Source organism: Papio anubis, chromosome 1, assembly GCF_008728515.1.
Source record: "Papio anubis isolate 15944 chromosome 1, Panubis1.0, whole genome shotgun sequence".
NCBI lineage: Eukaryota > Metazoa > Chordata > Mammalia > Primates > Cercopithecidae > Papio > Papio anubis.
This window is the reverse complement of record NC_044976.1, coordinates 24,546,385-24,570,667: the sequence shown is the minus strand read 5'-3', so window position 1 is coordinate 24,570,667 and position 24,283 is coordinate 24,546,385. Positions and strand designations below refer to the sequence as shown.

Below are 24,283 nucleotides of genomic sequence, written 5' to 3'. Positions count from 1 at the left end.
GATTCTTCCCTGTTCTTCAACCCTTACATCTTGTCAGTCACTGATTCCACTTGATGTTACCTCCTAAAGTCACTTAAATCTATCCCCTCGGGGGCCGGGCGCGGTGGCGCAAGGCTGTAATCCCAGCACCTTGGGAGGCCGAGATGGGCGGATCACGAGGTCAGGAGATCGAGACCATCCTGGCTAACACGGTGAAACCCCGTCTCTACTAAAAAATACAAAAGAAACTAGCCGGGCGAGGTGGCGGGCGCCTGTAGTCCCAGCTACTCCAGAGGCTGAGGCAGGAGAATGGCGTGGACCCCGGAGGCAGAGCTTGCAGTGAGCTGAGATCCGGCCACTGCCCTCCAGCCTGGGCTACAGAGCGAGACTCTGTCTCAAAAAAAAAAAAAAAAAATCTATCCCCTCACATCTCCCTGCTGCTATGCTGCCTTATGCCAGGTTCCCTCATCATCTCTCACAAGAATTTCTCCAACAGTCCCCTGGACCTTCCCTCTCTCCAGGATGCGAATCTTCCACACTTGAGCCTGAGTTGCAAACCTGACCACATCACATCCCAATTAAATGCTGTCATAGGCTGGGCATGGTGACTCACGCCTGTAATCCCAGCACTTTGGGAGGCCGAGGCGGGTAGATCACCTGAGGTCAGGAGTTCAAGAGCAGCCTAGCCAACGTGGTGAAACCTCGTCTCTACAAAAAAATACAAAAATTAGATGGAAATGATGGCAGGCACCTGTAATCCCAGCTACTTGGGAGGCTGAGGCAGGAGAACTGCTTGAACCCGGGAGGCAGAGGTTGCAGTGAGCCAAGATTGCACCATAGCACTCGAGCCTGGGCGACAAGAGCGAGACTCCATCTCAAAAAATAAAAAATAAAAAAAACTAACTTAGTTGATAGAAAATGCCCTCCCATAGCCTGGAATGCCCAGGTCTCCACTTGCCAACTTAAAGTGAATACTTCAGCAGTATCAAACTGCTTGCAGCACCACGTTTAAACTATGCTGTTTCATGTCTCCATGTTCCCACTCATGCTGTTCCTCCTATCTGGAATCCAACACATCCTATCCACCTCCTCTTCTTTGCCTGGCTAACTCCTCATCCTTCTAGGTTCAGGATCTCCAGAAACCTCTCTTTTACCTCCCTTCCTCCCACTGACTCTCCTGTGCTCCCCCAGGATACTGTGGGCACTGCTCTCACAGTACTGTGCTGAAACTCCCTACTATATTTGTGTCCTCTCAGCAAGGCTCGGAAGCACTGACTGGGGTCTCATTCTTCTTGTATCCCTAACACTGAGCAACTTGCATAGCAGAGAACAAAATAAATATTGGCTAAATTCTAGAGATTCCATCATTAAGTTCTGCCCACCATGTCCCAAGGATTCCTGCTCACCTGTACTTGTGAGCGCAACTGATCCATCTTCTGTTGCTGCTTCTCCACAATCTGAAAGGCAAAGTTATCAAGGAAGGCTGCCAGCACAAGGCTGACAGTGAGGTCAGAGGGCAAAAGGGCTGCACTAGGACATGTGGTCTGGCTATTAGACCATTAAGAGCGAGACCAGGATACAGATTAGTGAACTCTACCTACAGAAATATAAACCAGACTCCTAATCCTGGCTAACTAGCTTCACAGTACTGTGCTCCAATCACAAAGGTTTATACAGGAATGTAGTGTGGACCCATGACCACTACTGGGGAAAGGGAACTCTCACCCTAATAACTGCAGGCCAGTGGAATCAACTTTATATATAGCCAGTGCAAACTCTTGTTCTTTGGTACAAGGACATGGCTAAAAATTCAGTTTAATGAAGGTTGCCATTTCTAGCGCTATTATGGTGGTTGTTATTTACAGCTTTGGTCATACTGATTATCCAAGAAGGGACCCTAAACAGGCCTGGTTTCTTGTCTTTTAAAGACTGCAGGTGTTCTCTGAATCAATTCAGGGTTTCTTGTATGGGCCTGAGCCATGAAAGTACACCAAACTTTACTGTACCATTTTGGGTCATCTAATCTAGACATTCAGAGGCATATCACCCCTCCTCTTACTTTTGCCTATATTCTACGTGAGTCAAGTTTGCCTGTTATAAGGATGACATTCTAAATACAAATTACTATACAGGGTGACTTCTCAGAAAAGAAAGAAAAGCTCTTGGTAACAAATCCTAGAGAGCCCAAAGCCAAGAATTCATGTCTGCCTCCCAATACACAATCTTCTCTTTCCTCCCAGCCTACCCTCCGTTACAGCCTGGACATCCTCAGTCACCTTTTGGAGCGAATCGTATTGCTTCTGCCAGGACTCCATTTCCACTTCTGGACCTTCTCCACTGGTCTCCTCCACAGACTGTTTATCTTGCAGGCTGAAAGACAGTGGCCCCTTCAAGAACTCTGAAGTTAGAGACAAGTGGCTTTGATTCTTGGTTCTGCTATTTATTGAACATTTTGAGGCAAGACATTTAGTCCCCTCCAAGCGGTAGCTGGGGATAATACTTAGGTCTGTTGTAATATAAGGGGTGCCACACAAAAGCTGCTCAGTGTATGTTAATTCTCTTCCCTAGGGGCCAGAATCTATACAATGTGACACCAATTCTCTACCTGCCCAAGGCTCTTGTATATTTTGTTTTGATATTTTAAAAATACATATTTATCACATGTATTTAGATTGTAAGTCATACATGTACATTGTAGGAAGTTCAGAAAATACAAAAGCTGTTTTCTTGGCACACACAGTCTGGCGCAAAGCCAACTTTGTCCTCTAACCCCACTTCTGACTCTGACCAATGGTTTCCTCCAGTGGGTCCCTACAATTACTTATAGCAAAGTCCAACTGCTGAGATAAACAACAGGGACACTGTAGTTAAATATGGCATGAGAAATCCAATCTATCCCATTAGAAACTGGAATTGGTCCAAGAGGCTGTTGAAACACAGAAACTGCTATTAATATGGAGGAGATTCCCAAGACACCCTGAGAGTACATTATGGCATCTTGTTTGTTCTCAGAACCTGTCATGGCAATGGAGAACAATCCCTAGGGCTGAGGAGAAACAGATGCTCCTGGTAGCCTTTATTAACTACATGGCTCGAACTGTGGATAACTCTCAGTTCTTACCACCAGTACCCACTTCTGAAAGTATACAGATACCTCATTTCCCAGTTTATAAAGTGCTTTCATTTATTCAACACATACATACTAAGAATTATGTGCCAGACACGGGGTTAGATCCTTACAAAGGCTATGAAGATAAGCCCCCACTGCATCCCTACTCCATGCCAAAGATACAAAAGCTGCTTCCTTACTATTCACAGTCCAAAGAAAACAAAGCTCAAGAGAAGTAAAATGATTTTCCCAAATCACCCAAAGTCACACAGGTAAGTAAGCAGGATGGCTATGACAAAAAATTCTCTCCATTCCTCTCAATCCCACAGGGTTATTTACCTATGTCCAGCAGAGGAAAATTCTGCTTCTCTCTGCCTCAGGCTTTCCAGTTGAGTCTCCCTGTCTCTGCAGACTGCCTGGGTCTCCTCCAGCAAACTCTCCAGCTCAGTCACTTTCTCCTGCAGCTCTGTGCTCTTCAACTCAGAATCCTTAAGCTGAGAAACAGGATCCCACATTTAGGTCAAATAAGTCAAGTGTTAGAAATGCAAAATGCTTGTTCCTTGGTGTCGCAAAGAAATAGCACTCAAACATACATTTAATTTCCCCAGCAAGGCAATTTTTACTTTCTGCAGAAAGGGTGCTCCTCGCAGATGGAACAATGGCAAAAGCACAACTGGACAGGGGAAGGGAAGGAGTTCTTATTCCTGAAGCAGGTCGTCCTTACTGCTATGTTGTTCCCCTATTGGCTAGGGTTGAACCACACAGTCTAAGCTAATTCTGATTGGCTATTTTAAAGAGAGCAGGTGTATGAGCCACAGTGGGGGGGGGGGGGGGTGAGTAGTTTGGTGGGAAGGACAGTTAGGAACAAGTAACTAAAGGTGACTTAGGTCAGAGCAGGTGACCGGGGAGACTCAGGTCAAAGCAGGTGACCGGGATGAGTCAGGACAGAGCAGGTGACCAGGGGAACAGATGTGAACTACTGATTAAAACTGGTGGAAAAGGTTGTTTAATGAAACTAGAAGCAAGAGGGCGAAGAGAACCTGGAAGTTCAACTTTAAAATAAAGAGTAAGAGAGCTGAACATACTGATTCTTTGAAGAGAAACTTGGGGTTCACTATATTTAACATAAGGAAGACTCTGGGTACCTCAAAAATTTGCAGTCTGGTTACAAATCTGACAAATGTGAATCTGGACATGACTGCTTTGGGATTATCCTTTCAGGAAGTCACAGGATAACTGCATATAGCAGATGATGAAAAAGTTCCCCTGCCTGGCCACTCCCTGATCACCCCAGGCATGCCAACACATTGCTGCTACCTGCTGGCTCTGCTTTTGATGGTCTTCCAGGGTGGGCAGGTCAGCCAGGTAGCGCTCCAAGGTCTCAATACGCTGCTGCTTCTCCCGGTTCTGCTCTGATTCCTTCTGACATTTCTTTTTCAAATTATTTATATGTTTATCGCGACCTTTGACCTAGAAGAAGAAATGTCAAGTTTGTCTCTACCCTTCACTCCACTATGACCCTGCTGGAGTGCAGTGGTGTGATCTCAGCTGACTGCAGCCTCCACCTCCCAGGCTCAAGTGATCCTCCTACCTCAGCCCCTGGAGTAGCTGGGACTACAGGCACATGCTACCACGGCAGGCTAATTTTTCTATTTTTTGTAAAGACAGGGTTTTGCCATGTTTTTCAGGCTGGTCTCCAACTGCTGGCCTCAAGCCATTCACCCAACTTGGCCTCCCAAAGTGGTGGGATTACAGGCATGAGCTACCACACCCAGCCACATCAACTTTTTTTGAAGCAACCCTTGAGGTTGTGAATGTTGTTCTACTGCAATGAAGGTAGGAAGCTAAATAAATTTTGCCATTTAGGATTTGAGTATAAAACTAAAGAATTAATGAACTTTCAAATCAAGGACAGAGAAAGGCTTCTAGGGCAGTTTTTAAAAACTGGCAGCATTTCTGTTGTGAAATACAGAATTTGTCTGGTCTCTGTACCTGGTTCCTAGGAGGTAACCTCTAAGCCCTTGGAATTTCCTGAATTGGACAGGAGTGGGCCAGAACCCATCATGAGTAAATTTATGCCAATACTATGACTCAGAATGGATGCAGATCACCAGAAAAACCAACTGCTTTGAACCTAATCTACTATGGGTAAGGGAGAGGGATGGGTGATTGAGTTTCATCATGCCTACATAAATGAAACTCCAACTAAAAACTCTGGACACAGAAGCTCACTGGAGCTTCCTGGTAGGTAAACACATAAATGTGCTGTGTTTATATGCTCTTATTCTACACAAGGAGAGGGCATGGAAGCTCTGCTCTCAGGATGCTCCTGGACCTCACCCTATGTCTCTCTTCATTTGGCTGGTCCTGAATTGTATCCCACCCCCTCACCCCCTTTTTTTTGAGACAGAGTTTCGCTCTTGTCACCCAGGCTGGAGTGCAGTGGCACGATCTTGGCTCACTGCAACCTCCGCCTCCCAGGTTCAAGTCATTCTCCTGACTCAGCTTCCTGAGTAGCTGGGATTACAGGCACCCGCCACCACGCCCAGCTAATTATTCTATTTTTAGTACAGAATAATACTGTACTAAAAATGGGATTGGATTTCACTATGTTGGCCAGGCTGGTCTTGAACCCCTGACCTCAGGTGATCCACCTGCCTTGGCCTCCCAAGGTGCTGCGATTACAGGCATCACACACTGTGCCCAACCCTGAATTGTATCACTTATAATAAAACTGTAATAATAAGTATAGTACTTTACTGAGTTCTGTGAGTAATTCTGGGAATTATTAAACCTGAAGGTCACAGAAGCCAGTTGGTCAGAAATACGAGTGGCCTGAAGACCCCAGAATTTGCTGTTGGCATCTGGAGTTTTGTTGAGAACTGTACCCTTAAACCTGTGGAGTCTGACACTAACTCCAGATGGTCTGCATCTGAATTGGACTGCAGAAGTATACATAACTTTCTGATAAGACATATAACCAGTTTGGTCAGAAAAGTAATATATTCTTCCCTAAATACCATACATGATATAAAGCCATGCAATCAACTGGAAAGGCTAATGAGACTTGAGAGAAAGAGCTATGTCTGTTTGCTAATTATCATATCCTAAACTAACACAGCAGAATGCCTGACACAGAGCAGGTATTCAATAAAGATTTGAACAGAGGCTTTTTCTTCACCATTATGGTGCTTTGTTTTATTTTGTTTGCTTACGAACAAGGAAGCTGAGGAAAACAAGAGAAAACAGAAAAAGTGATGCAGATATATTAAATGTCAAAAAGGAGACAAAGGCCTAATTTAATCCAAAGATATAACAGTACTAAGATCGATCCCTGAAAATCAGTCAAAAGCTTTATCCTAGGTCCAATCTGTACTCTTAAATCTCTGAACCAGTGATTTTCACATTTCAGTATGTATCAGAATCACCTGGGAAGCTTACTGAAAATGGTAAACTGACCATAAATGTTTATGTATTCTCCCTTCCAAAAACATCTTTAAAATGACAGAAAATAAATAAAGTATCAACTGAGAAACAGGGGAGGAAACAAAAGTGTAGGAAAGATTTTTTTTTTTTTTTTTTTTTGAGACAGGGTCTTGCTCTGTCACCCATGCTGAAGTGCAGTGACACGGACACAGCCCACTGCAGCCTTGATCTCCTGGGCTCAAGTGATGCTCCCACCTCAGCCTCCCGAGTGGCTTAGACTACAAGCATGTACCACCACGCCCAGCAAATATTTAAAAAAAAAAATTTTTTTTTTTGAGACGGAGTTTCGTTCTTGTTGCCCAGGCTGGAGTGCAGTGGCGTGATCTCGACTCACTGCAACCTCCACCTCCCGAGTTCAAGCGATTCTCCTGCCTCAGCCTCCCAAGCAGCTGGGGTTACAGGCGTCCACCACCACACCCAGCTAATTTTTTGTATCATTGGTAGAGACAGGGTTTCACCATGTTGGCCAGGCTGGTCTTGAACTCCTGACCTGACGTGACCCGCCTACCTCGGTCTCCCAAAGTGCTGGGATTACAGGCGTGAGCCACCAAGCCTGACTTAACATTTTTTTATAGAGATGGAGTCTCACCATGTTGCCCAGGCTGTTCTTGAACTGGGCTCAAGCAATTCTTCTGCCTTGGCCTCCCAAAGTACCAGGATTAACAGGAGTGAGCCACCATGCCCAGCTTATGAAAGATTTTAACGTTTTTAAAAGGTGAAAGTGAACAGGGGAGATAAACGACACGGGGCAGAAAAGTTACAATCTGTAGTGGGAGTTACAGACAACAGGGAAGAAAATCTGCTCCTCCCAACTCCCAAGAGCCTCTGAAGTACCAGCTCAAGATGGAGGCAAGTATCAACCACAGATCTGAAAAACAGGGGAATTCCCTAGAAATCTATATACAAGTTAGCTAGATATCAGCCCCACCCTGGGTTTCCCCATCAGCAGACTATTCTCCGAAGAAATCAATGAGAGAGATTCCCGACTCAAGAGTACCCAGTCACAGCAGAGAGGGTGAAGTATTGGGTTGAAAACAAGTAAAAATCTATGTATATGGCCGGGTATGGTGGTTCACACCTGTAATCCCAGCACTTTGGGAGGCCGAGGTGGGAGGATTAGTTGAGGTCAGGAGCTCAAGACTAGTCTGGCCAAAATGGTAAAACTCCATCTCTATAAAAAGTACAAAAATTAGGCCGGTGCAGTGGCTCAAGCCTGTAATAATCCTAGCACTTTGGGAAGTCAAGGTGGGCGGATCACCTGAGGTCAGGAGTTTGAGACCAGCCTGAGAAACATGGCAAAATCCTGTCTCTACTAAAAATACAAAAATTAGCCGGGCGAGGTGGTGGGTGCCTGTAATTCCAGCTACTCAGGAGGCTGAGGCAGGAGAACCGCTTGAACCCAGGAGACGGAGGCTGTAGTAGCCAAGATCAGGCCACTGCACTCCAGCCCAGACAATAGAGCGAGACTCTGTCTCGGAAACAAAAAAAACAGCCAGGCGTGGTGGTACATGCCTGTAATCCCAGCTACTCAGGTGGCTGAGGCATAAGAGAGAATAGTTTGAACCTGGGAGGCGGAGGCAGCAGTGAGCCTAAATCATGGCACTGCACTCCACCCACTCCACAGTCTCCAGCAAGACTGTGTCTCCAAAAAAAAAAAAAAAAAAAAATTCCATGTCTAGAACTGTGGGGACTCTAAGCCCAATCTCAACACCGAGAATCCAAAGGCTAAAAAGCATTCCTGCCTCTAGCCTCTCCACCAGAGAGCAGGTTGAAGATTCTTCCCTAGAGAGAGTGAGAGAAGACATCCAGATACTGACATCTGAGCGTTCCCAAGTGAAAAGGGTAGCCTAAGTCTGATCCTACACTGAAGTCCAACAGGTAACCACCATGAACCCACAGCTTTCATCCAGCTTTTAAATGCTTCCTTTTTATTTTTTTGAAGGAGTCTCACTCTCATCACCAAGGCTGGAGTGCGGTGGCGCGATCTCAGCTCACTGCAATCTCCACCTCCCGGGTTCAAGCGATTCTCCTGCCTCAGTCTCCCGAGTAGCTGGGATTACAGACACCCACCACCAAGCCCAGCCAATTTTTGCATTTTTAGTAAAGACAGGATTTCGCCATGTTTGCCAGGCTGGTCTCAAATTCCTGACCTCAGGTGATCCGCCCGCGTTGGCCTCCCAAAGTGCTGGGATTACAGGCGTGAGCCACCGCACCCAGCCTGCTTCCTTCTTAAATACGAATGCCCGTCTATTCAATGATCACCAAGCCTCTAACATGAAAGACACCAAAAACAGAAAAAAGGACCTTAAGGAAACAAGAAATATTATAAACAGATATAAACATCCAAAACAATTACAATCAATATTGTTGGGGAGATACTGTTCCCATGAAACAAAAACAGATGTCTAAAATTCATTGAAGGAAAAAAGTGCCGGAAAAGCATACTATTCAGAAATACAGCTGTCCCTTGGCATACATGGGGGACTGGTTCCAGGATCACCTGTGTATATCAAACTCTGCTCATACTTGAGTCCCATAGTTGGTCCTGTAGAAACCACATATATGTCGGCCCTCCATACACTCTGGTTTTGCATCTCTTGAATATGTGAATTTTTTTTTTTTTTTTTTTTTTGAGGCGGAGTCTCGCTCTGTCGCCCAGGCTGGAGTGCAGTGGCGTGATCTCGGCTCACTGCAAGCTCCACCTCCCGGGTTTACGCCATTCTCCTGCCTCAGCCTCCCGAGTAGCTGGGACTACAGGCGCCGCCACCACGCCCGGCTAATTTTTTGTATTTTTAGTAGAGACGGGGTTTCACTGTGTTAGCCAGGATGGTCTCGATCTCCTGACCTCGTGATCCGCCCGTCTCGGCCTCCCAAAGTGCTGGGATTACAGGCTTGAGCCACCGCGCCCGGCCGAATATGTGATTTTTTATCTGCGTTTGGTTGAAAAAAAAATACATGTACAAGTGGAACTGTGCAGCTTAAATGTATTGTTCCAAGGTCAACTATATATATCAGAGGAAAGAGGAGAGCTCTAGATAGATACTACTGTGGGGTTGTGCTGGGGTACAGAACTACTAATCTTTTTTTTTTTTTTTTTTTCAGACAGTGTCTTGCTGTTACCCAGACTGCAGTGTAACTGTGAGATCATGGCTTACTGCAGCCTTGACCTTTTGGGCTCCAGCGATTCTCCCACCTCAGCCTCCTGAATAGCTGGGACTACAGGTGGCACCACCACACCTGGCTAATTTTTAAAAAATTTTTTGTAGCTTTCGCCACTCGGCAGACACTCAACCCAGCCACTTCCAGGTCCCTGCCATCCTGCTCCTTCCCTTCCTGGGAACCAGCCCAGTTCCGAGCCGCCCACCGAGCCTCCGGGAATGCCTGACTATAAGCTGGCTTTAATCTTGACAGCCATGCCGCGGCCAGAGACTTCTGCTACTTTGAAATGTATGATACAAGCCCTGATGAACAGAGGAGCAATAGTGAGGGACTTGGAAAACCTGGGCGAATGAGCACTTCCTTATAAGATCTCTGTCAACAGCACAGCAGAGGCGGGTATTTCTTGGTGAATTTTTATGCACCAACCACAACTGTTGAAAGCATGATGGAGCACTTGTCTAGAGATGCAGATGTGATTAGACAGACTATTGTGAAACATCCCAGAAACTAAAAGAATATGAAGAGATTGTCCTAGTCTCACTTGATGAAAAACTATATTCCACGAAGCAGCAGCAGTGAGGGCCAGGTGCAGTGGCTCACATCTGTAATCCCAGCACTTTGGGAGGCCAAGGTGGGTGAATCACCTGAGGCCAGGAGTTCAAGACCAGCCTGGCCAACAATAGTGAAACTCTGTCTCTATTAAAAGTACAAAATTTAGCCCAGCGTGGTGGCATGCGCCTATCACCCCAGCTACTTGGGAGGCTAAGTCACAAGAATGACTTGAGTCACAAGAATGACTTGAGCCAGGGAAATTGAAGTCAGAAGATTCACTAGACTTTAGCCTTATATAGAATTCCTTCACATTTGAGCAGCATGGATAAGAAAGAATAGTTTGCAAGCCTGGCCTTTATTTAAGAGTGTGTTGCAGGTGCTGTTTGATTTTTCTAAAGTATTTTTAGCCCATACTCCCCTCTGCTGCAAGAAGTAGGGAACTGCTCACTGACAAGCTTCTCTAACATCTCTGGCACCAGTGGATCATTCTTGATTTTGTTTTCATCAGTGTCATTTCTTTGTCAGCGAGGACTTTTCCCCTTCCAACAGTCACACCCTCCGCCCCCCGCCTTTTTTTTTGAGACAGAATCTCACTCACTCTGTTGCCCAGACTGGAGAGCAGTGGTGTGATCTCGGCTCACTGCAACATCTACCTCCCAGGTTCAAGCGACTCTCTTGTCCCAGCCTCCTAAGTAGCTGAGGTTACAGGCACCCACTACCACATCCAGCTTTTTTTTTTTTTTTTTTTTTTTTGAGACGCAGTCTTGCTCTGTCGCCAGGCTGGAAGTACAGTGGCGTGATCTTGGGTCACTGCAACCTCCGCCTCCCGGGTTCAAGCGATTCTCCTGCCTCAGCCTCCCAAGTAGCTGGGACTATAGGCGTGTGCCACCACACCCAGCTAGTTTTTTGTATTTTTAGTAGAGATGGGGTTTCACTATGTTGGCCAGGATGGTCTCAATCTCCTGACCTTGTGCCTTGTGATCTGCCCACCTCAGCCTCCCAAAGTGTTGGGATTACAGGTGTGAGCCATCGTGCCCGGCCACTGTTGTATTATTATTTTTTTTTTTAGTAGAGACACGGTTTCACCATGTTGGCCAGACTAGTCTCAAACTCCTGACCTCATGTGATTCACATGCCTTGGCCTCCCAATATGCTGGGATTACAGGTGTGAGCCACCGTGTCCAGCCAGCAAAAACAAAACTTATAATACCACCTGGGATTGTAAACTAGTCATTCAGACTGCATAACCACGTAGAAATAAAAATTGAAGAGCAATGTATTATGTGGGCAAATTTTGCTCTGAGTAATAAACCTGATTTTAGGGGAAAAAAAAATTTTTTTTTTTTTTTTTTTAAGAGAAGGAGTCTCACTATGTTGTCCAGACTTTTTTTTTTTTTTTTTTTTTTTTTTTTTTGGAGACAGAGTCTCGCTCTATCACCCAGGCTGGAGTGCCGTGGCCGGATCTCAGCTCACTGCAAGCTCTGCCTCCCAGATTTACACCATTCTCCTGCCTCAGCCTCCCGGGTAGCTGGGACCACAGGTGCCCGCCACCTCGCCCGGCTAATTTTTTGTATTTTTAGTAGAGATGGGGTTTCACCGTGTTATCCAGGATAGTCTTGATCTCCTGACCTCGTGATCTGCCCGTCTCGGCCTCCCAAAGTGCTGGGATTACAGACTTGAGCCACCGCGCCTGGCCTCAGACTTGTCTTAACTCCTGAGCTCAAGCAATCCTCTTGCCACAGTCTCCCAAAGTGCTGGAATTATAGGTATGAGCCACTGAGTCTGGCCAGAACTATTAAATTTTTTATTTTTTCATTTGTTTTTAGAACTACTAATTTTATTATAAATCTACTGGTATTTACTTAACTTAGATATATAAATTATTATTATTTTTAAACTCACTAACTCAACTTTATTTTTTTGAGACGGAGTTTTGCTCTTGCTGTCCAGGCTGGGGTGCAATGGAGCAATCTCGGCTCACTGCAACCTCTGCCTCCCAGGTTAAATTGATTCTCCTGCTTCAGCCTCCTGAGTAGCTGGGATTATAGGCATGTGCCACCACGCCCAGCTAATTTTGTATTTTTAGTAGAGACGGGTTTCTCCATGTTCGTCAGGCTGGTCTCGAACTCCCAACCTCAGATGATTTGCCCATCTAAGCCTCCCAAAGTGCAGGGATTACAAGCATAAGCCACAGTGCCCAGCCTAACTCAACTTTAAATTTTCTTTTTTAACAAACCCTCTTAAGTCCTTCTAGTACCAATAACATCAGCATCACCTGGGAGCTTGTCAGAAATGCAGAATCCAGTTGGGTGCAGTGGATCACATCTGTAATCCCAGCACTTTGGGAGGCTGAGGTAGGTGGATCACCTGAGGTCAGGAGTTCAGGACTGGTCTGGCCAACATGGTGAAACCTCATCTCCACTAAAATCACAAAAATTAGCTGGGTGTGGTAGCAGGCGCCTATAATCCCAACTACTTGGGAGGCTGAAGCAGGAGAATCGCCTGAACCCAGGAGGCTGAGGTTGCAGTGAGCTGAGATTGCACCACTGCACTCCAGCCCGGGTGCCAGAGTGAAACTCCATGTCAAAAAAAAAAAAAAAAAAAGAAATGCAGGATCTCAGGCCCCCTCCTAGAACTACTGAATCTGATGTACATTTTTAACAAGATCCCCAAGTGATTCTGAAACACTGAAGTTTGAGAAGTATTGCTCTAGTTGTTTTAAGTGGTCCAGAACTTAACATTACTAAACTGGTTCCCCAAAAACACATGCTTTAAAGCAAGCCATGAATTAGGAGATAACAACAAAACCAAAGAACTTTAAACCTAAGGCAATTTTAAGAGTACTGGCAAAAAAAAAAACACAAACAAACAAACCAAAAAAACACCCAAACTAGCTGTGCACATGGAATTTTTTTTTTTTTCCCCTGAGTCTTGCTCTATTACCCAGGCTGGAGTGCAACAGCGTGATGGCGTGATCCTGATTCACTGCAACCTCCACCTCCTGGGTTCAAGCTATTCTCCTGCTTCAGCCTCCCGAGGAGCTGAGATTACAGGCGCTAGCCACCACACTCGGCTAATTTTTGTATTTTTAGTAGAGATGAGGTTTCGCCATGTTCGCCAGGCTGGTCTCGAACACCCAACCTCAAGTGATCCACCCATTTTGGCCTCCCAAAGTGCTGGGATTACAGGTGTAAGCCACCATGCCTGGCGTACATGGAATTTTTCTCTACTTTTTAGGAAGGGTGAGAAACCAGACTGAATGATATAAATACACCACAGGTATTTAAATATCTTGCAACAGTGCCATCTGGTATGAGTACTCAAGTTGGTTTTCTACCCAGACCAGCTGGTGGTACATTGCACAGCACAACCTGGGACAGTGAGGGACCATACAACTTTCCCTGACTGTTGTGGTTTTATGGAGATGAAGCAAAAATGAGGGAGGGAGGAGAGTTCCATTTCTAGCAAAAAGGAGATCCGTGATGATTCTGTGTGAGAAGTCAGTGGAGGATCTCACCCAACTGTCTCCTCTTAGTTCAGGAATGGGGGCCAGAAACAGCTTAGGCTTTAGAGTAGACAGCTGACTGCCAATTCCTTTGTGAATTAGGGCTATCAGCTATTCAGCTCACCCTTTCTTCCTGTTTCTTCACTTCCTCAGAATGCTTCTGCAACGCCACTTTGAGCGACTCTCTGATGAGCTGGACTTCAACTTCAGAAGCAGAGAGTTTCTTTTCAAGGTCAATCTTTTCTCTGCTCAAGGCTTCTGTCTTCTGTGCAAACTGTGCACGTAAGAAAGTGTTTTCTCGCTGCAATTCCTGCCAGAAAGATTCTCAATATGTAACTGTTCTCTACCCTTATAGTCTCATGTACTTTATTTATTCCCAGCATACTTCATGGTCAAATATCATTTTTCTCCAATAATTTCTTTAAGAAGTGGTTCTCAACTGGGTCTTAGGGTTAACAGCATCAGCCTTACCTATTGCTGTAATTTGTTAGCAATGTGCAATGCAATTTCTTAAGCCTAACTCCTAGGCCCACCAAATCAGAAACTATAGGGATGGGTCCCAATAATCTGTGTTTTAACAAGCGCTCCAAGGATTCTGATGCACACTCACATTTGAGAATCACTGCCTTAAAGCACCTAAGCCACTGTATACTGGAAGGAACCCAAGACAAGACATCAAAAGACCTGGGCTTAAAGCCTGGCTTCCCTCCACTCATTCTCTACATGATCTCAGGCAAGGTCTTCCTCTTTCTCGGGCTTCAATTCTTTCATCAGTAAATTTGAAGAATTAACTAGATTTTATTTAAGGCACTTCCCACTGTTAACATTCTGATTCTATGAGACAGGATACTGCCTTAATTAGGTAGCAAAGCCAGTGCTATAACCTGTCAAATATCCAACATTCAAATGCCCAAACTGCAGAAGCTTGGTCAACAAAGCAGGCTTCTTTTCAAGCTCTCAACCCCCACAACCACTGATCTCAGTGAGAATATTATCTTCTTTAGCTGCTCCTAGATATGGAGGATAAAAATGAGAATGGCCGGGTGCAATGGCTCACGCTTGTAATCCCAGCACTTTGGGAGGCTTAGGTAGGCGGATCACGAGGTCAGGATTTCGAGACCAGCCTGGCCAATATGGCGAAACCCCATCTCTACTAAAAACATAAAAATTAGCCAGGCATGGTGGCAGGCGCCTGTAATCTTAGCTACTTGGGAGGCTGAGGCAGGAGAATCGCTTGAACCAGGAAGACGGAGGTTGCAGTGAGCCGAGATTGTGCCACTGCACTCCAGCCTGGGTGACAGAGCAGGGAGGAAAAAAAAAAAAGAAAGAATGGCTCTAAATCCCGCATTACGTTTGCCTCTCTCTCTCCTTTTGGCCAGGGCTAGAAGATTAAGACTTCTCATAACATCACTCAACTCTAGGACTTTACTATCTACCTTTCTCCCAAGTATGTCTTGACACCCAGGCATCTGGACTTTCACCTGGTTCTTAGCCTTTTCTGCCACCACTAGGGCATGATAAAGGGTGCTTTATAATTAGTATGTTTACTCTTTGAGGGCAGGGACACTTACATCACTTGTTCTCTTTTACATCTCCTGGATACCTAATGGTGCCAAGCATAGGGAAGACACTGAGTTATGACAAACAGAATGCCATCTTGCTTGCCAATACTTACCTGTAGCCTCAGCAAGCAGACATCACCAAATGGGGCAGGGCGGCCCAAGAGGGCACTGTGGACTTGCAGTTCGCTCTCTCGCACTTTCTGCTCCAGCTGAGAGATGTGTTTCCTCTGCCTGCACGAGCCGGTAGAATCGGGTCAAGGTCCTGATGCTAACCCCTCGCAATATAAGCCCCTACTAAGTATAATCCCTATTATGTAAGCAAGATCTTAGATTCTGGATATCACTATTTTCTGAAGGAAGAACAACAAATGAGAAAGATAACTGAGGGGAAATGAGGAAAAGATCAGAGGCAATGAACTGGCTACCCCCTTCAGGCATTCCCTAGAGCCCTAAAGAAATACATAACTGGCCTATTACACTAGCTATATATACGACTAGGCTGCTTATCAAACTGCCTCCACTGTGAGGCAAGACATGGGCCTAAACAGAGGAGGAATGTTTTGCCCTTGGGAAGACTCCATTAGGTGTCTTCAGTGGGGCCTGGGAGAGTAGTCTGGCTCTGTGGTACCCCTTGCCCTCTTACTTATCAATGAGAAGCTCTTTTTCCTTCAGAAGGTGTTCATTACTGTTCAAGATGCTGATCCACTGTGCTGGCTCTAAGATGGGCAGTGAAGGAGCAAAAGCAGCAGGATGGTGGCAGATGGCTCCGTTCTGAAGCTGAAAGGCAAGTAGGCCCAGATGAGCTTGATCTTGACCCACACATGCCTGAAAACACCTGAGCAGTAATCAGCTGGGTCTGTAGTCAAGGCCCAACTTGGCTCAGCCTGATGAGGCCCAATGTTTATGAAATAATTTTAGCTCTGAGGCATGACTGGAAAGAACCTGCCAGGAAGGCTTCTGCCAACTGAACACTCCCTGTTCAAAAAGGCTCTAGTTTCTAAGAAAAGGTCAGTTATCTTTTATTATCTAGCAACAGAGGCAAACCAGGAGCTAGGATGTCCTCACCAACCAAGGAAGGGGAATATGTCTGCTCCCTTCCTTCCCACTCTTCAGCAGCATAAGGATTTTTTAAAAGAAAATATGCTGGGCGTGGTGGCTCACGCCTGTAATCCCAGCACTTTGGGAGGCCAAGGTGGGCAGACTCCCTGAGCTCAGGAGTTCTAAACCAGCCTGGGCAACAGGGTGAAACCCTGCCTCCACTAAAAAATACAAAAAATTAGCCGGCGGTGGCGGCATGCGCCTGTGGTTCCCAGCTACTCAGGAGGCTGAGGCAGGAAAATTGCTTGAATCTGGGAGGTGGAGGTTGCAGTAAGCCGAAATCATGCCACCGGGAGACAGAGCAAGACTCTGTCTCCAGAAAAAAAACACATACACACACAAAAAAAGAAAAGAAAAGAAAAGAAAAAAGAAAATACAGGCCAGGTGCAGTAGCTCACCCCCCACCCCCCAGCACTTTGGGAGGCCGAGGCGGACAGATCACAAGGTCAGGAGTTCGAGACCAGGCTGGCCAGCATGGTGAAACTCTGTTTCTACTAAAAATACAGAAACCACCCAGGTGTGGTGGCACGCACCTGTAGTTTCAGCTACTCAGGAGGTTGAGGCAGGATAATCACTTGACCCCCCTGGGAGGTGGAGGTTGCAGTGAGCTGAGATCACGCCACTGCACTCTAGCCTGGGCAACAGAGCGAGACTCCATCTCAAAAAAAAAAAAAAAAAAAAAAAAGAAAATACAAAAGTGATAGAACACAGGGGCTCAAAGAAGGTTTTCATATTTATTTATTTATTTATTGAGACAGAGTCTCACTGTCATCCATGCTGGAGTGCAATAGAGTGGTCTTGGCTCACTGAAACCTCCACCTCCCAAGTTCAAGCAATTCTCCCGCCTCAGCCTCCCGAGTAGTTGGGACTATAGGCGCATGCCACCACACCTGGCTAATTTTTACATTTTTAGTAGAGGCAGGGTTTCACTCTGCTGGCCAGGTTGGTCTCGAACTCCTGCCTGCCTTGGCCCAAAGTGCTGGGATTAAAGGCATGAGTCACTGCACCTGGCCTCAAAGATGGTTTTTAAACCCTAGCTCTACCAATCACCAGCTCTATGACCCTGGACAGATTATGTAGTCTAAGAACCTGGTAAGTTTCTACATCTACCTTGTTAGTACACTATGAAGATTAAATAAAATTCTGTAGCCTAGTGACTGGTATAAATACCTTTTAAATTTTCCTTTGTAACCTTTTGCTATTTTGGAGACCCTAGCTGGTGCTTAATTTGACCACCAAACAGATTCAATGGCCAACAGCTCACAAGCCTGTATTTCCTGTCTATAAACATCTTCCTTCTTTTTACAGCTATTTTCTTTAAAGCCAAAATTCAAAGGACAAAAGCTATTATAATTCTAAGAACGTACAGAACCTAGAAAACCAAGGAAAGATGGACCTCTACCTGCATTTGCTCCATCTGTAAACGGATCAATTCCAGCTGCTGCCGACAAGTGCTGAGTTCACAAGATTGCTCTCGGGGATGCCAAGTGTCAGGACTCGGCTGCCACACCTGAGAGGGCAGAGGCTTGGAGAGCCCGGGAGCAGGCTGGAGTCCCAAAGGGAGGACCCCACTGCTATTAGAATGTGGCCCATTCCGCTCAAACACTGCCCCGCTGCCCGGTGCCCTCTTGGCCTCAGGCAACACTTTGTACAACTCCTTGCTTGTGCTGGTTCTTGGGTTGTGGAAGCGGACTCGATGGTGAGGATCTGAATAAAGTGTCTCCATCATTGCCGACTGATTGAGGGTAGAGTCCATGCTAGGAATATCAAACTTCCTTGCCTCTTCTTGTCTTTCATGGCCCACTGCTGGAAACCAGGACTGCTCAATTCCATTTTCTCCAGGAGCACCAGAGAGATACACGAGATCTCTAGATAGGCCCGGAGAAAGTTTCATTGCACCGAGGTCTCCATTTCTTGTCATTCCCACACTTTCAGCCAACCCTGACAAAGGGAGTTTGGAGGAAGAGGGTCCAACAGGTGTAGAATTTGGCTTGGCAGGAGAGGTCCCTAAAGTAGAAGGCATCACATGGGCTGTTGGAATGGTTACATGGCTTTTGATGGGCTGGAAAGGAGGACTGCTACTTGAGCTGCAAAAATCTGCGGAGAGAATAGTCTTCCATAAGTAAAAATTGAAGCAGCAAGCTTTCTTGAGTTTGAATGCTATGCCAGAAACTCTCTGCCTGTCCTGAGACCAAGCAGAGAGAGCACCGTCATCAAAAGTATCAGGCAGAAAGACACGGCAACCAAACTGGGAGATGTATTTTCCAGGATCTCAAATGCCATTCACAAGGTAAACCAACAAAAGGCAATAATGGCTTCACTTTTAACTTAGTCCTTTGTACTGGAATAAAAAAAATCTTGTCAGTCAGACAAAGCTGAAAACTGAACTTTAAAAAAAGTTACTTACTTAAGGAAAATGAGTTAGGTCCTACTCTTCTGGAAGCTGGACAACTCTCAGCTATAATCAAATCTAATAAAAATATCCTTTCCAAGAGTCGCCAGAATCTTCTGCGACCTCCAAAAGCTCCCCCAGGAAGGTGAGCAACGAGTCCAAACTATCTGAAGAACGAAGCGAACTAGACAGTCTTGCTCAGTATGCAGGGCATGGAGTATGGCATCTGAGGCAGGATTCTGTTCTCTCTCTCATACCCCAGACCTGACTGCCTGGATATGTGAAGTTATTCTTAGTAACTCTCAGGTTTCACTCTAGCACAGTGAGCACTCTCAATTGGGTACACACTGAAATCCTCTATTTTATATTTTGCCTTTCACTTGGCCCCTTGTGTGTACCCAACTGTGGTTTTGTTTTTTTTTTTTAACTTTTCCTTCAGACTGAATTCACGTTTCCTATGGCTCCTGCATGGTCTTGGGAGACAACCCTTGATTAGCCCTACTGCAGAAGGTTCACATTTCTACCTATTTCCAACTTTCAAGTACTACTCTGAGGGGGACTACTCCAAGCAAACAATAAAGGAAGAATATGAGGTAACATACTTATTGCTTTCAGCAGGCAGAAAACTAAATAAGGAAACAAGGAATACTAATTTCTTTTCTTTTCAACTATATTCAGTACTTGTTCCCAAATCAAGCATATCTACGATGGAGAAGAGCGACTACCAACTTGTTTCTCTTTTTTTTCTCCCCACCAACCAACACAGAGCACACGCAGATAACAACAAATACCACAATTGTTCCCAGAATTACGTGAGTATAAGATCAGCTACTATCTTCTCATTAAACAACCTTTTTTTTTTTTTTGAGATGGGGTCTCACTCTGTCATCCAGGCTGGAGCACAGTGGCGTGATCACAGTTCACTGAAGCCTCAACCTCCCCCGGCTCAGGTGATCTTCCCACCTCAGTTTTTTTATTTTTAGTAGAGATGGGGTTTCGCCATGTTGCCCAGACTGGTCTCGAACTCATGGGCTCAAGCGATCCACCCACCTTAGCCTCCCAAAGTGCTAGGATTATAGGTGTGAGCCACCATGCCCGGCCTTAAGCAACTCTTTAAAAATATGGGCAAGCCACCTCACACCTGTCAGAATGGCTATTATCAAAAAGATGAGGCTCGACGCACTTTGGGAGGCTGAGGAGGGGGGATCTTGAGGTCAGGAAATCGAAACTATCCTGGCTAACACGGTGAAACCCCATCTCTACTAAAAATACAAAATATTAGCTGGGCGTGGTGGCACGCGCCTGTGGTCCCAGTTATTCCAGAGGCTGAGGCAGGAGAATCACTTGAATCCAGGAGGTGGAGGTTGCAATGAGCCGGGATGGCACCACTGCACTCCAGCCAGGGCGACAGAGTGAGATTCCATCTCAAAAAAAAAAAGAGATGAAAGACAAGTTTGGAGAGGATGTAGAGAAAAGGGAACTCTGGTACACAGTTGGTGGGAATGTAACAACACAGTCATTGTGGAAAACAATGGAGTACGTAGGTCCCTCAAAAAAACCAAAAAACTAAAAATAGTTACCATATGATCCAGCAATCCACTTCTGGGTATATATCCAAAGAATATGAAATTAGTATGTCAAAGAGATATATACAATCCCATGTTTACTGAGTAATTATTCACAATAGCCAAGTTATAGAATCAACCGATGAACAGATAAGGAAAATGCAGTATATAGACACAATGGAATACCAGCCTTATAAAAGATGTAATTTATGTCACTTGCAACAACATGGATGAACCTGGAGGACACTAAGAGAAATAAGCCAGGCACAAAATGACAAATACTGCACGTTCTTATTTGTATGTGGAAGCTAAAAAAACCTCGACACATAGAAACAGAGAGAATAATTGTGGTTACTAGAAGCTCGGGAGCAGGAGGAATCGAGAGATGCTAATCAAAGGGTAAAACATTTCGGTTAGACGGGAGGAATAAATACTTTAAAAAAAGATGTGCAAGCCTTATACTATATGCATAGTATCTAATTTCCTATGCTCAAGATGATTTTGGGGATACATAAAAGGCCACACTAAAAAAACACACACACACATAACAAAACAAAAACCTGAATAAGTTCTGACAACATGCATTAGTCTCTCAGGACACCAAAAAAGAAATTTCTCAGTTAAAGGACCCAGTTTCTGATGTCTCACAACTTAAATATAGGACTAGTACACAAAGTTAAGGCAGACTGGTAGTGATAAAGACTTCAAAGACTAGTAAGCAACACAATTTTTTCTTTTTTTTTTTGAGACAGAGTTTCGCCCGTTGCCCAGGCTGGAGTGCAATGGCACGATCTCGGCCCACTGCAACCTCCGCCTCCTAGGTTCAAGCGATTCTCCTGCCTCAGCCTCCTGAGTAGCTGGGATTAAAGGCATGCTCCACCACGCCTGGCTAATTTTGTATTTTCAGTAGAGACGGGGCTTCTCCATGCTAGTCAGGCTGGTCTTGAACTCCCAACCTCAGGTGATCCACCCGCCTCAGCCTCCCAAAGTGCTGGGATTACAGGCGTGAGCCACTGCGCCTGGCCCAATTTTTTCTTTTTTGAGACGGGGTCTCACTCACTCTGTCGTCCAGGCTGGAGTGCAGTGGCACAATCTTGGCTCACCACAACCTCTGCCTCCTGGGTTCAAGCGACTCTTCTGCCTCAGCCTCCTGAGTAGCTGGGATTACAGGAACCCACCAACATGCCTGGCTAATTTTTGTATTTTAGTAGATGGGGTTTCACCATGTTGGCCAGGCTGGTCTTGAACTCCTAACCTCAAGTGATCCACCTGTCTCAGCCTTCCAAAGTGCTGGAATTACAGGGATGAGCCACCGTGCTTAACCATAAGCAATGTTTTAAATTCTCCATAAAAGCACATAGTATCAGTTCTTATCAAGGGTTGCTGCTCCCATAGTGTAATTACAAAACAGAAGACTGTGAGGTTGTAGCACATGAGGGGTTGCTACCATGAACTCTGCAATACCTCCTTCCATTCTCCATCCATAGCACCACTCTCTCTAGATTCACCAAATTCAGTTCTGAGTCCATACCCTCTGCTATGGTTTGAAAGTGTCTGTCCCCTAAAAGTTCATGTGTTAGAAACTTAATTGCCAATGTAACAGTATTAAGAGGTGGGGGCCTCTAAGAGGTGACTGGGTCATGAGGGTAGAAGCTTCATAATAGATTAGCAGAAGTGAGTTAGTTCTCAAAGCAGTGGATTGCTATAAAAGCAAGCTTGGGGCCAGGCACGGTGGCTCATGCCTGTAATCCCAGCACTTTGGGAGGCTGAGGCGGGCGGATCACCTGAGGTCAGGAGTTTGAGACCAGTCTGATCAACATGGAGAAACCCCATCTCTACTAAAAATACAAAATTAGCTGGGTGTGGTGACACATGCCTGGAATCTCAGCTTCTTGGGAGGCTGAGGCAGGAGAATTGCTTGAACCCGGGAGGCAGAGGTTGCAGTGAGCCGAGATCCTACCATTGCCCTCCAGCCTGGGCAACAAGAGCTAAACTCCATCTCAAAAAAAAAAAAAAAAAAAGCAAGCTTGGGTTTGGCACGGTGGCTTACGCCTGTAATCCTAGCACTTTGGGAGGCAGAGGCAAGCGGATCATTTGAGGTCAGGAGTTCAAGACCAGCCTGGCTAACATGGTGAAACCCCATCTCTACTAAAAATACAAAAATTAGCTGGGCGTGATGGCGGGTGCCTGTAATCCCAGCTACTCAGGAGGCTGAGGCAGGAGAATCATTTGAACCTGGGAGGCGGAAGCTGCAGTGAGCCAAGACCCCGCCACTGCACTCCAGCCTGAGTGACAGAAATAAGACTCTACCTCAAAAAGAAAAAAAGGCAAGCTTGGCTCACTCTTGTGGTCTCTGCTTTCCACCATGTTGTGATACAGTACAAAAGCCTTCGCCAGATGCTGCCACTATGCCTTTGGACTTCCCACTCTCCAGAACCATGGGCAAAATAAACATCTTTTCTGTATAAGTTACACTGTCTCAGGTATTCTCTTATAGTAACAGAAAACAGACTAAGATAACCCCAAAATAATGTCAAAACCAAAGCCAAGAAGAAAAGTACCAACTGACCTAGAAGAATATGGCTTTCCTAATTTTTTATAGATGATAAATGGACATCTTAGAAAATTAAGGTGAGGTCCTTGTCCACATTTTTAACTTATCTATTGGGTTTATCTATTTATATTAAGGAAACTGCCTGATTCAGACTAACTGTGCTATAAAATATAAAGTTACACCAGCGGTCCCCAACCTTTTTGGTACCAGGGAATGGTTTTGTGGAACACAATTTTTCCACAGATGATGGTGGGGGGGATGGTTTCAGGATCAAACTGTTCCACCTCAGATCATCAGGTATTAGATTCTCGTAAGGACTGAGCAACCTAGATCCCTCACATGCACAGTTCACAATAGGGTTTGTTCTTCTATGAGAATCTAATGTCACCACTGATCTGACAGGAGGCGCAGGCTGAGGCAGTAATGCTTGCTCACCTGCTGCTCACCTCCAGCCGTGTGGCCTGGTTCCTAATATGCGTGGACTGGTACTGGTTCACGGGCCAAAAGTTGGGGACCTCTGAGTTACACGGTAAGTCTGGTTTGTGGTTTAGAATTTTTCTTTTTTTTTTGAGACGGAGTCTTGCTCCGTCACCCAGGCTGGAGTGCAATGGTGTGATCTCGGCTCACTGCAAGCTCCGCCTCCTGAGTTCATGCCATTCTCCTGCCTCAGCCTCCTGAGAAGCTGGGACTACAGGTGCCCACCACCACACCCGGCTAATTTTTTTTTTGTATTTTTAGTAGAGATGGGGTTTCACCACATTAGCCAGGATGGTCTTGATCTCCTGACCTCATGATCCACCCGCCTCGGCCTCCCAAAGTGCCGGGATTACAGGCGTGAGCCACTGCGCCCGGCCAGAATATTTTGAAATGAAATAGCAACACTCATTTTCAAAGGGACCTCTATCTTCTACGATTTTCAAAGGCATTCAAAATTTAGTGTATGGGAACCAGGCAGGTGATGCACTTCTGTAGGCCCAGCTACTCAGTAGTCTAACTCAGGAGGATTACTTGAGCCCTCTCGAATTTATGGCTATAGTACACTATGATAGTACCTGTGAACAATCATTGCACTCCAGTGTAGGCAACATAGCAAGACCCATATCTTTAAAAAATACAGTGCATGGGATATGTGATTTTTATTTACAGAAATCTACAGTTCCCCAAAACATTGGGGTTTTACCATTTTAAGAATACAGTTCTAAATCTCTCCTCTACTTAACCACATTTTCTGCCCCCTCCCCACCCTAAAAAACAACTCATTTTTTTAGCAACCTTCCTTGCACAGTAAGGGTAGATTCAGCTATTACCAAATCTCAGTCACT

At 45.4% G+C, this 24,283-nt stretch overlaps 1 protein-coding gene and 1 pseudogene across 7 annotated transcripts in view; one reads left to right on the top strand and one right to left on the bottom strand.

Moving 5' to 3' along the window:
* Nucleotides 1-24,283, bottom strand: part of CEP85 (centrosomal protein 85) — a 52,432-nt gene that overhangs the window by 6,002 nt on the left and 22,147 nt on the right. For 5 of the 7 annotated variants that reach the window (XM_009202479.4, XM_003891384.3, XM_017958550.2 and 2 more), the window contains exons 4-11: nt 17,853-18,547; nt 15,996-16,129; nt 15,466-15,583; nt 13,915-14,100; nt 4,406-4,558; nt 3,428-3,582; nt 2,256-2,349; nt 1,386-1,436 (exon numbers count right to left, since the gene is read on the bottom strand). In XM_009202479.4, the coding sequence (XP_009200743.1) occupies nt 1,386-1,436; nt 2,256-2,349; nt 3,428-3,582; nt 4,406-4,558; nt 13,915-14,100; nt 15,466-15,583; nt 15,996-16,129; nt 17,853-18,547 (1,586 nt within the window). Of the gene's footprint in view, nt 1-1,385; nt 1,437-2,255; nt 2,350-3,427; nt 3,583-4,405; nt 4,559-13,914; nt 14,101-15,465; nt 15,584-15,995; nt 16,130-17,852; nt 18,548-18,857; nt 19,720-24,283 lie in introns of those variants that run through there. The other 2 variants (XM_009202488.4, XM_021937955.2) reach the window with 2 other exon arrangements.
* LOC101017293 lies at nt 9,691-10,542 on the top strand (annotated as a pseudogene).